General features: G+C 43.7%; 1 protein-coding gene across 1 annotated transcript; it reads left to right on the top strand.

Moving 5' to 3' along the window:
- Positions 1-177: 177 nt before the first annotated feature.
- On the top strand, positions 178-5571 carry LOC102102014 (uncharacterized). The gene is made up of 7 exons (XM_014252840.2): positions 178-291; positions 750-821; positions 1053-1187; positions 1840-1892; positions 2483-2566; positions 2797-2889; positions 4283-5571. Exons 2-7 carry the CDS (start codon positions 752-754, stop codon positions 4331-4333), a joined length of 486 nt encoding a protein of 161 aa, XP_014108315.1. The 5' UTR covers positions 178-291; positions 750-751; the 3' UTR covers positions 4334-5571.
- The last annotated feature ends 4548 nt before the right edge of the window (positions 5572-10119 follow it).

Genomic DNA, 10119 nt, shown 5'->3' with positions numbered 1-10119 from the left:
GCAAAGCCCAGCGTGTCGCAAGGCGCTGAGGGGGCCGTGTGTCGGGGCCGTGTGTGTGTCCGGGCCGTGGGTCGGGGCCGTGTGTGTGTCCGGGCCGTGGGTCGGGGCCGTGTGTGTGTCCGGGCCGTGGGTCGGGGCCGTGTGTGTGTCCGGGCCGTGTGTCGGGGCCGTGTGTCTCCGGCTGCCGTGAGGGAGGGCCGGAAGCGGCGGCGGGCAGCCCCAGCCCTTCCGGGTCGCGGGCGGTGCCGGGCGAGGGGCGGCGGAGCCGGGGCGGCCGCGGCCCCAGCGCGGGTGGGTCGGGGTCCCTGGGCCGGCCGGGGAAGGGTGGACCGGGCCGGGCCGGGCCGGGCCTGGCCGTGGGCGGGATCCGTGGTCCAGCGACAGCCCGACACGTCGGTGTGGGTGAAACCCCCCTGGCGTGTGCGCTAGCGGCACCCAAACGCGGGTCTGGCCTCCGGTTCCTGGTGCAGAGGGATGAGGCTGGAGGTGCTCTCCCTCCGCAGTGTGGTGCAGTGTCATGGGGGGGGGATGTGATCCTGTGCCGTGTGCTCCGGGATGACCGTGCTGGAACAGGGAGGTTGGAGCAGGTGACCTTCTGTGGCCCCTCTGTGGCCCTTTCCAACCTGAACCACCCTGTGGTTCCTCAGGCCTGCTGGCTCTTTTCCTCTGTTTCTGAACTTCCGTGCCCTCCCTCCCTCCCAGAGTATTTTGTAAATGATGTCATTTAATGTCCTTTTGATTCTGACTAGATATGGATAACAGGAAGGATGAAAAAAGTAGGACGCTGTGTGCAACCTCAGAAGAAGGGCTGAAAGCCCGAGGTAGGTGCTGTGATCTGTTGCTGTTCTGTGGTGTTTGTGTCACCCTCTGTGCCACTTAACCAGGCTCGGTCACTCGCTGATGGCAGTAGACCATGGCGCACTGGAAGAGCAGGCAAAAGCACAACCAACCCCTCAAAACAGGGGTTCATTGTCTTTAAATTCTAGTAAGAGTAATTTCTGTAGGCCACAATTACTAGCAGGCTTGTCACTGTTGCCTTGTGTTGCCCTAAGGAAAAGAAAAAAGGAAACGAAAGCGTAGCAGAAGCAGATCCTCATCTGTTTCATCCACATCGTCTTCTAGCAGTACATCCACTTCTTCCTCCTCATCACACTCATCGTCAAGGTCATCTTCCAGTAGTAGTAGAGGTAAGCTACTCCACGTTTTCCAGTTTTGATAGCACTCCTGAGAGCATTTAAAGCTTGTTTTAAAAGTGGCAAAGCCACCACAAAGTGACAGCGCAGAATACCAGTGCTGCTTGTTCAGGGTGTTTCTCTCATAACTCTTTCCGACTGTGTGTAAAGGTGCCACTTCACTCACAGTGCAATGTTCTTGTGTTAATTTGAATTACTTGAAATTTGAATTACTTGCCATTCAAATGAATGTTACATGGTAACAATGTGCTCTATATATTTAAGCCCCTCTATTTGTTACATATTCAAAACACAGATCTTTTTTTGCTTCACCAGTCTATCTAGACCAGAGTTGTGGATTTGATTTAGCCCTACTTTGGTCTTAACATTTCAAGCATTTAACTTTGAGGATTCACGTGAAGCTGGCACATCTGCAGAATCAGTAAATCAGTTATTTTCAGTTTCCATGTTAGTCCAGTAAGTGACAGTAATTTAATGTGTTCTCTTTCTCAGGGTTAGTTCAACCTGTGTCAGTATATATAGCTGAACTAAAGTATTTTCTTCATATGCTTCACATTTCTCTGTGTCTTATCTGTAAAACAAATTACTTTTTCAGAATGCTAAACTTACAGGGCTCTATTTTGTTTATTTTTTTCCTTGATTTTAGATTCTCCTAAGTCTAAGTCAAAGAAGAAGAAAAAAGAAAAGCACAACAAAAAGGTAAAAGTTTACAAAGAGAAATAAGTAGTTAAAAACCAAAATCATTCTTTATATTTCAATGACCTTAAATGTCATGGAAGACAATACTTTGTCTGTGACTGTGTAAATCTAAATCATGCTTGTAGGGTGGTGGTAGCTGAACTGATAAATGAGCACTTGACATTATACAAAAAGGGAAATAATTTGCCAGTCATTGCTGGTCCAGCTGGAGTTTAGAGTAGTCTCTGAAGAAAAGAGAAGTGGGGAATCTTGATAACTTTATAGAATTTGTCAGAAGAAATTATTTGTAGTCAGTACGAGAAGCAAGTGGTAAATTCTTGCTGTTGTAATTTTTCTATTCCATTTTCCATTCCATTTATTTTATATATTGGGGTTACTTCAAAAGACAGAGAATGGGGAATCAGACCTTTTCTGTTCCTTGGAGTCCCAAGGGTGCTCTGGTGCATTACTTTCTGCTAGTTGTCCAGCAGTGGTAATAGCAAACAGTAGTGGCTCTTTTGACTTGAGTGGCCTTGAGAGATCCTTGTGGGTGTGGGGTTTTTTGCCCCTGTTAGTCTGTAAGCATAACAGCATATGTCTTATTATTGTAGAAAAGGAAAAAGGAGAACAAAATGAAGAAAAAGAAAGAAAAGAAGAAAAGGAAAGAGAAAACAGGACCTGTCCAGCTTTCCAAGGTATGCTGGTCTGACTGTGAAGCCCTGTTTTATTTCTCACCTACATACTTAATCTGTCCTGTCATAGAAATGTTTATGATGTCACCAGTTTGGTCATCAACCAGTAGAAACCTCCTTCTGTTGTTGTGGACAGTTAGGAAGTATAAAAGATGATTGTCTTTAATTTTGCATAAGATTTGTAATGGTACATAACAAAGCTTATGTCTTTTTAACATGTGATCTCATTTCAGTTCTTCAAAAACAAAAAGAAGAATGAAAACTACAGCATGATAACTGGAAAGAAAATTAAGATGAAAATAAAGAAGACTAAGGAAGATATAGAGGTAAGAAATAAGTAGTCTAAATGTCCCTAAGAAAAAATACTGTATCTTTTAATGTTTTTCTAATAGTAGTTTTTATAGAAGAGTGGGTCTTGCAGTTAGGAGTTGCTAAGTGAGTGTAGCTTCTAGTGTGGCTGAGAAATTTTAATTCATTCTTTTGGCAGGCTTTATGTTATGAAGGGGCTTGAAATACTCAGTCCTGAGCATATAAACCAAAGGATGCTTGTGCAGGTTCTTAGCATTTCAGCCTCTAATCATTAGCCAGTTTGTAGCTTTCTCTTGTACTGGTGTTAATTGCACTCATCTTCTTTCAGACTCTTGTGATCAGTTGTGGTAATTGCTACTGTTTTTCTAACACGTGCAAGACTAGCTTTTATTTAGAGAGGAATTTAAAAAAACACAGTAGTAGTATTAGGACCACATGCTCCTGCATTTTTTCAGAGCAGTCAGATGTTTTTGCTGAGATACCCAGGGAAATGAATACCATGAATAGTTTGTTGTGTGCTATTGCTATGGATGTTTGGACTCAGCAGTTAAATAATACCTTCTCCCTTCAACAATTTCCACACCTTAGGGTGACCTGCAGAGGGCTCTGGTGCTGGTCTGGAAGTGTTATTTCCTTGAGGTATCCAGCTTGGCAGATTCTGGTTCAGCCCTAGTAGTTTGTTCTACAGCTACCAAAGCAGTCCTGAGCATTTTGAGTTAAATTTGACTGAAAACACATAATCTTCTCTCTGTGACGCCAAAGTGTGTGCTAAATTATGCTAAATGTTTGCTAGTTCTGTTCCAGTGATCTGCTTGCTATGATACTTGATTTCAAATATTTGATGCTGGTCCTTTTTTTGATTGATGCCTGTGGTCTTGCTGAATTTATCAACATCCATTCTTTACAATATTTAAAGAATTCAATAATTTTTTTATAGAAAACGCTGGAATTAACTGGTTGGGCCATCTTTTACGTGAAGAAAGAACCTAAGTTCAGGGTTCTGTTATGCTGCATAAGCTGCTGTTTATGCATAGGGAAAAAAAGATACTTCCCAAAGCACAGGACTTACTCTGGGTACAGTGAAAGTTGCTTCAGCCACCAGAGAGGAGGATCTGTTGTGCTTGTGAGTTCCCTCCTGGGCAGGCTGTGAGCTGCACGATGACAACCCACTGGAGCCTCCTTAGGGAGCCACTTAGGAAATGTCTCATGGAATAGTGACAGCTTGTCTCCCCAGTACCCATTGCCTGGCACTTCCCCTGGGCACCCACGCCTCACTGGTAGCTAGTTAGACCCAGCTGTGTCAACGGCACTTGCTTTGGGATGTGAAAACCCCACAGAAAACAGGGATCTGTGGCCTTGCTCCTGAATACAGGTCTGTTCAGCCATTGCCTCTGCTTGTCTGCTCTGCAGAGAGACCGGAACCGTGCACAGCTCCTGGAATTTCTGAACTCTGCCTTGTAACAGGAAGAGTGCTCACCAAGGATTGGTAGATGTACTGAGCCAACCATCATCCTAGCAGATCACTAAAGGGAAACTCAGGGAAAAGGACACCAAGTTGGACAAGACCAGACCCTCCTACAGAGAAGAAAGTTGGGATGTCCTTTTTTAATGGCAAAACAAAGAGTAGCTAATAACTTGTTAATGGAGATCCATGTCCTTTTAAGATCCTAAGGTAATAGCCAGTCTGTGGTGTTTCAGAAAAGCCCAAGTGTGTGTTGTTCACAATGATAAGAAATGACACACTGAAGTCCAGCAATGTAATTTCTATCCTAACTGCATGCAGAATGCACTCTTGATTTCAAATGTCTTAATTTTTCCAGTACTTTAAGCAGAGTATTTGTAAATGTCTGTTTGAAAGATGAGGTGTTTCTTTTATGTATATTCTTTTTCTGGTAGTGGTTATGCTTATCCTAAAGAGCAAATTTACCTTTGTAAATAGAACATCCTTTTACATAAATGATATTTTTTTTGAAAGTTCATTCACTAATATGTTTTATTGTTTCAGAATTTGAGATGTGGTGTTTCTCTGGACAGTTTATTGCTCTCTCTCATTAGAAAGTGTAACAGCAAAATACTCTAGAGCAACAATGGTAGCAAATTATTTTTATCCTAAAATAGAAGCAGGAAAGGTCTCTGGTTTTGTTTATCTGAATCAGTTATTCAGCTCATAGCAGATAGTTTACTCTCCATATCTGATGTTGCAGTTCCTAGACTAAAAGTTCTGGAGTTGTGGCCTGCTTTTCTGATCCTGTGAGCCATGTAACAAATCTTTCTCTCTCTGAAGTGCAGCAAGACACATCCTATCGACATACCTTAGTCTGATGGACAAGAGCTGTGGAATGGTGTTGAGGCAGGCAGTCGCAGTGACTTCACAGGTCTGTTGACAGTCCACTGTGAGATGAGACAGGTTTGGACAGGCATCAGGAGCCCAGCACAGCTTGTGGGTGTGCCAGTGTGGTAATTTGCTCAGTGCCTGCCTTCTTTCCAAACCTTGACTCTTGGTTACCCAGCGGGACCCTTTGTACATAACCCCGCTGTGGGAATTCCACTTGAATCGCTCGTGAATCAAGTGCTCCTCGGGGGCTGCAGTTCAGGAATGCCTGAAGGAAGGACTCAAGGGGAGTTGACTTTGACAAGAACATCAAGTGTACAGCAGTCAGAGTGGGGGGAGTTCATTAAAGAGCAAATGGAAAACTGTGTCTGTGTCTGCTACAGTGTTTTGAAGTAAACTTGAAGATTTATACAATTGCTCAAGGGATGATTTTATAACTGTTTTGATGTGCAAAACCTTCTGAAGATGCTAGAATCTTCTCCTTCCCCTAGTTTTGTTTTGAAGCATTTTGTAGTTGTTGCAGAGATGTAACTCTAGAGACTAAAGCCCTGATCCAGCAGAGCAACTCTTTACATCCTTATGAACATAAAACTTGCAAAAACATAGGTAAGAAATGGAGTTTCCTTGACTTTTAATCCAGCAATGGAAAGGGTTTTTTTGAAAGCACTGTTCTGAAATGTTACTGGGGGGGAAAAACAACCAAAAAAGAAAGCCCCTTTTACTTATCATGAGGATTATGTTTTGATTTATGCTACTTTGGTATTTTTTAGCTAGTGATGTCAAAGCATCTTGCCCACATAAGCAGCTTTTATCTCTGGACTTTGCATAACACGGTTATTCCCAAACACACTTCAGAAGACAACATCCTTCCTGTTCCCTAGGTTATATTTTATGTAAAGATAATTTAATTTTGGAAAACTTGGTGTGGAGTAGGGAGTAGAAATTTTGAAGATGGAAAGAAAATAGGAACGGGAAACCCAGAGGTCACAGTTGAAAAGAACTGCATTGGTTGGAAGGTTCATGCTTAGTTTAAATAATTTTTTGTTGTTGCCTTGGTCAAGATCATAAAATTCCTGCCCTGTTCCACATTAGTATGAAAAAAGCAAAGGGCCTTTAGTATTATGATTTGGACTGTTCTTCCTTTAGGGTTTTGGTAGTTGTCTTTCATGGTACAAAAATCAGTCAAACTATTCCTTCTTAAAAAACAAAGCTTTTTTTTGGTTTGTGTTCAGGACAGAGAAATTTTCTGTTTACTTTTCTTGACATGCTGGATATGCTTTGGTGATGCTTTAAAATATTTCTGTGCCAGCATTTATTTCTAAGCTATCATTTCTTCTAGAAAGCCAAGCTGCTTAAACTCTGTGGCAGTGATTCTGCTTTATTCTCTCCTGCCCAGTCAGTTACAAGCGCTCTCTGAAACTTCCCAGCAGTTGCTGCTTTTCTAAGCCTCCTATTCTACCCATGTCCATGTAGATTCTCAGGCTTCTAAAGAGGCTTGAATCATGTTGCATCCTTCCCTTCTCCATCTTTCCCCACAAGCACTGAGACCCTGGGCATCTTCTTGGGACTGAGCGTCTTTGAGGCTGCTGTTGGGAAAAGGCCAACAGATTCCAGTCCTCCCTAGTGAGCACAGACCCTTACAGCCAGAATAATTTTCCATGCTTGCACCCTCAGGGAAGAGGGTCATTTCACTAAAGCATAGCTTCTTAATACTGCTTCAGATCCCTGTAGTGGCAGCTGCACCAGACTGAACCAGATGAGAAGGTTACAGCAGTTACAATGTGTTGAAAATCAGGTTGAGAAATTTGCATGAGGGAAGTGTGAAGGAGCGTGGGATGTTAACCTGATACACACATGGCTGATAGAGAGACTTGCTGCCAGGTCTACCAAAAAGTTCATGTCATGGGCAAAGGTGAAGGCTGGAACAACAGAGCCATGGAAAAGGTGTGAGGTAGGGTTGGAGGGAGACGGCTGCCATCAGAAGTCATGGAGTGGGGCAGAGGCCAGATGATGAGGCAAGGGCTGCAGAAGCTTACTCGGCTGGCAAGTTGAGGTTCTTCCTACAATGCTGAATAATAGAATCTTTCAGATGTGAAACCTGCCTTTTGTGTGAGTGTGTGTGTTACAGTCTCCCCTATCATACTCACCTTCTGTGTTCTGCACAATTTTCCATTCTGGGAATCATGCAGAACTCAACTGAATTTTTTTAGCTGCAGAATTTTCAGAAACAGAAGTCATTGTTGTGGGAAGGAGCGGAAGGACACATTCTCTGAGCTGCTGCTGCCATGCCTGTCTTCCTTGGCACTGTTTAAAGTATTATATCCCAGCCCGTTTTTGTGGGCAGTGCAGTTCTTTGTTCCTCATTTCCTTTAGAGTTGGCTTGAACTTCACTCTTTTGCCCACACAAAAGCATAGCAGAAATGAAAAGCTGAGGAAATATTGATAAATGCCACTTTGACTTGGAAGTACCTGGAACCAAGGTGTCTCATCCTAAGCAGGGCCTGCCATTTTGGTAACAGTTCAATATACAGTGTGGTGAAATGTGGGCAGGTTATGCTCTTTAGATGTACTTGGGGAGGAATGTATCATTCCCAGTCATCCTCTGCAGCAGGAAAAACGGTGAGCTCTACATGCAGGGGAAGAGCAAAGGTCAGAGAGGCTGAAGTGATTTGCCCTGGGGTCACTTACTGAACCTTTCCTGGTGTGGGCAAGGGCCTTGATGGCTGGTGGAGCTCTGATGTCCTTTCCTATGTTAAACACACTCCTCATGGTCTTTGCTGCGTGGGTCTTTGCTGTGTGTATTTAGAAACAAGTTTCCAAAGTTCTGGTTCAACACTCAAGGTTGGGACCTCCACTGTCATTTGAGGACTCTGTGGAACTGCTAGATTTTATGTCATACTAGGTTTCCCTGAAGGAATGAGGTTCTGGGCACACCTGAGAATCCTGCAGTTTGCACTTGGTTATATTTGAAGCTGTAGGACAATGAGTTTTTGAGGACGTGCTTCTTAAAATTATTGGCAAGCACTCATCTACCTAGTTCCACCTCTGGAGAAAATTAATCATCAAAACTGCCCAGTGCAGAGACTGTGATTTATTTGCCTGTTGACAACAGGTATTTTTTTCTCCCTGCCTGTTCAATTTCAGTCTTAAATTGTGCTTCAAGAGTATGAGTCATGTAGTGTTGTCTAAGGGACGAGCAGGACATGGTGCTGAGGGGTCTAAGGAAGCCTTTTGAGAGCCCTTTGGAGCAGTGTGAAGAACATCATTACTCCCCAGCCTGAGAGGCAAGGTGTTTGTGGTGGCAGCTGCTCCCATGCCAGTGTGCTGGCACTGGTGCCCTCTTCTTCTCAGGCACTGGACACCAGGGCTAGCATCACTTGTGTTCACTTTGCTCTCCATTCGTGAGCTGCTCTAGAGGTGACAGAACAGTGGTATGAGTGTGAGGAATCTGCATTTGTCTGGAGAGGCCAGTTTAGGAAGCTGCTGCCTGTTCCCTGGTTGGACGGCGCTGGAATATCTGCCGGTAGGTGGCAATGCTGTCCAGCTGGAATGTCACCGAAATTCCACTTTTTTTTTTTTTTTTTTTTTTTTTTAACCTTTGGACATTGGCTTTGCACTTTCTTAGTCTGAAACCCTATAATTAGCCTGCAAATACCTAATTATGGTTATGGGGAACATGTGTTAATACTGTCCTATGAATTTAATCCAGTCTTTGTTCCTTTCTTGCCCTTGGCTGTGCTGAGGACAGACAATAGTCTCTTCTGCTGGTGCCTGTGTGCCAAAGGCAGAAGGAAGACTTTAACTTCTCAGTAGCTGAATGCAAAGGGAGTAGGTTGCTGAGAGCCAGCAGGGGCCTGGAAGGTGCACCAGCCTACCTGGGGCTGCTGAGTTCTTTAGAAACTGCACTCTGCTCTTTTCCATCTCCTAAATATCAGTGTCAGAATATAGAAAGAAAACTCACCTACATAAGGAGTATTTCAGTGTCACTGCTTCATAACATGTCTGGTTATTTAAATAGTCTTCAGACCAAATTAAGTACAATCTGTTGCTTTAGGCAACTTGACACCTGAAAGAATCAGGTTGGAAAAGTACTGCAGATGGACTGTGACCTGTGGAGGCCTCTGAGGATACACCATTGTGAACACTAAACAGATGTAATAGTAATTACATTCTGAGAGCAGATACTCTGATGTCAAGAACACAGAAGCTTTTTCCTCACTTTGGTGTCTCTGCTCCTGAGTTAGATTTCATTTATTTGGTAAAGGCAACATGTGTCTGTGGCTAAAATATAGACGTAAAATGCTATAATCTGTGGATAATCCTGGCCAGGACCTTAACAATTTATAATCTTATGAAGTGTCCAGTGACAATGTAGACAGTGTGTTCTTGTAGGCCTCTTTCTCACCTTTCTGTTGTGCTTTTTAAGATCTCATCTGGTAAGGATTTTCCCTTAGTCTGAGAGTATCTTTGTGCAGTAAATACACAGAAAATGCATGGTGGTCATTGGGAGACCTGAGCCCAAGACCCAGTGCTCAGGGCCAGCAGAGCATCTTTCTGATGTAAGCCAGCTTGAGTTTGTCTGACCTCGCAAAGGGAACAAGAGGTCCCTTGTGCCAACAGCCCACACACAGACAGCAGTACCAGGGAAAGGCAGGCACTGAAATTATGATGTCTTTGCCTGGCACAGGTGGGTGGAACTAACGGAGGTCTATTAGCCCTTCCTCTATTGCAGAGCACAACCAAAAAGGCTGTGACTGATGCAGTCCAGTTCTTTCAAGAATGCTTTTTGGGCAAAACTACAGTACCATATCCTTTAGCAGGGAGGTTGTAGCAGAACACAGGAATATCAGAGTGGCCATTCAGTCAAACTGTAGTTTTCCTTCTGGGAGAGGCCTATAGCAATGTCTGGAGGATG

This window comes from Pseudopodoces humilis, chromosome 3 (assembly GCF_049639895.1).
Source record: "Pseudopodoces humilis isolate 2021_Gansu_Grassland_sample_001 chromosome 3, ASM4963989v1, whole genome shotgun sequence".
Lineage (NCBI taxonomy): Eukaryota > Metazoa > Chordata > Aves > Passeriformes > Paridae > Pseudopodoces > Pseudopodoces humilis.
This window is presented reverse-complemented; position numbering and strand designations above follow the sequence as displayed.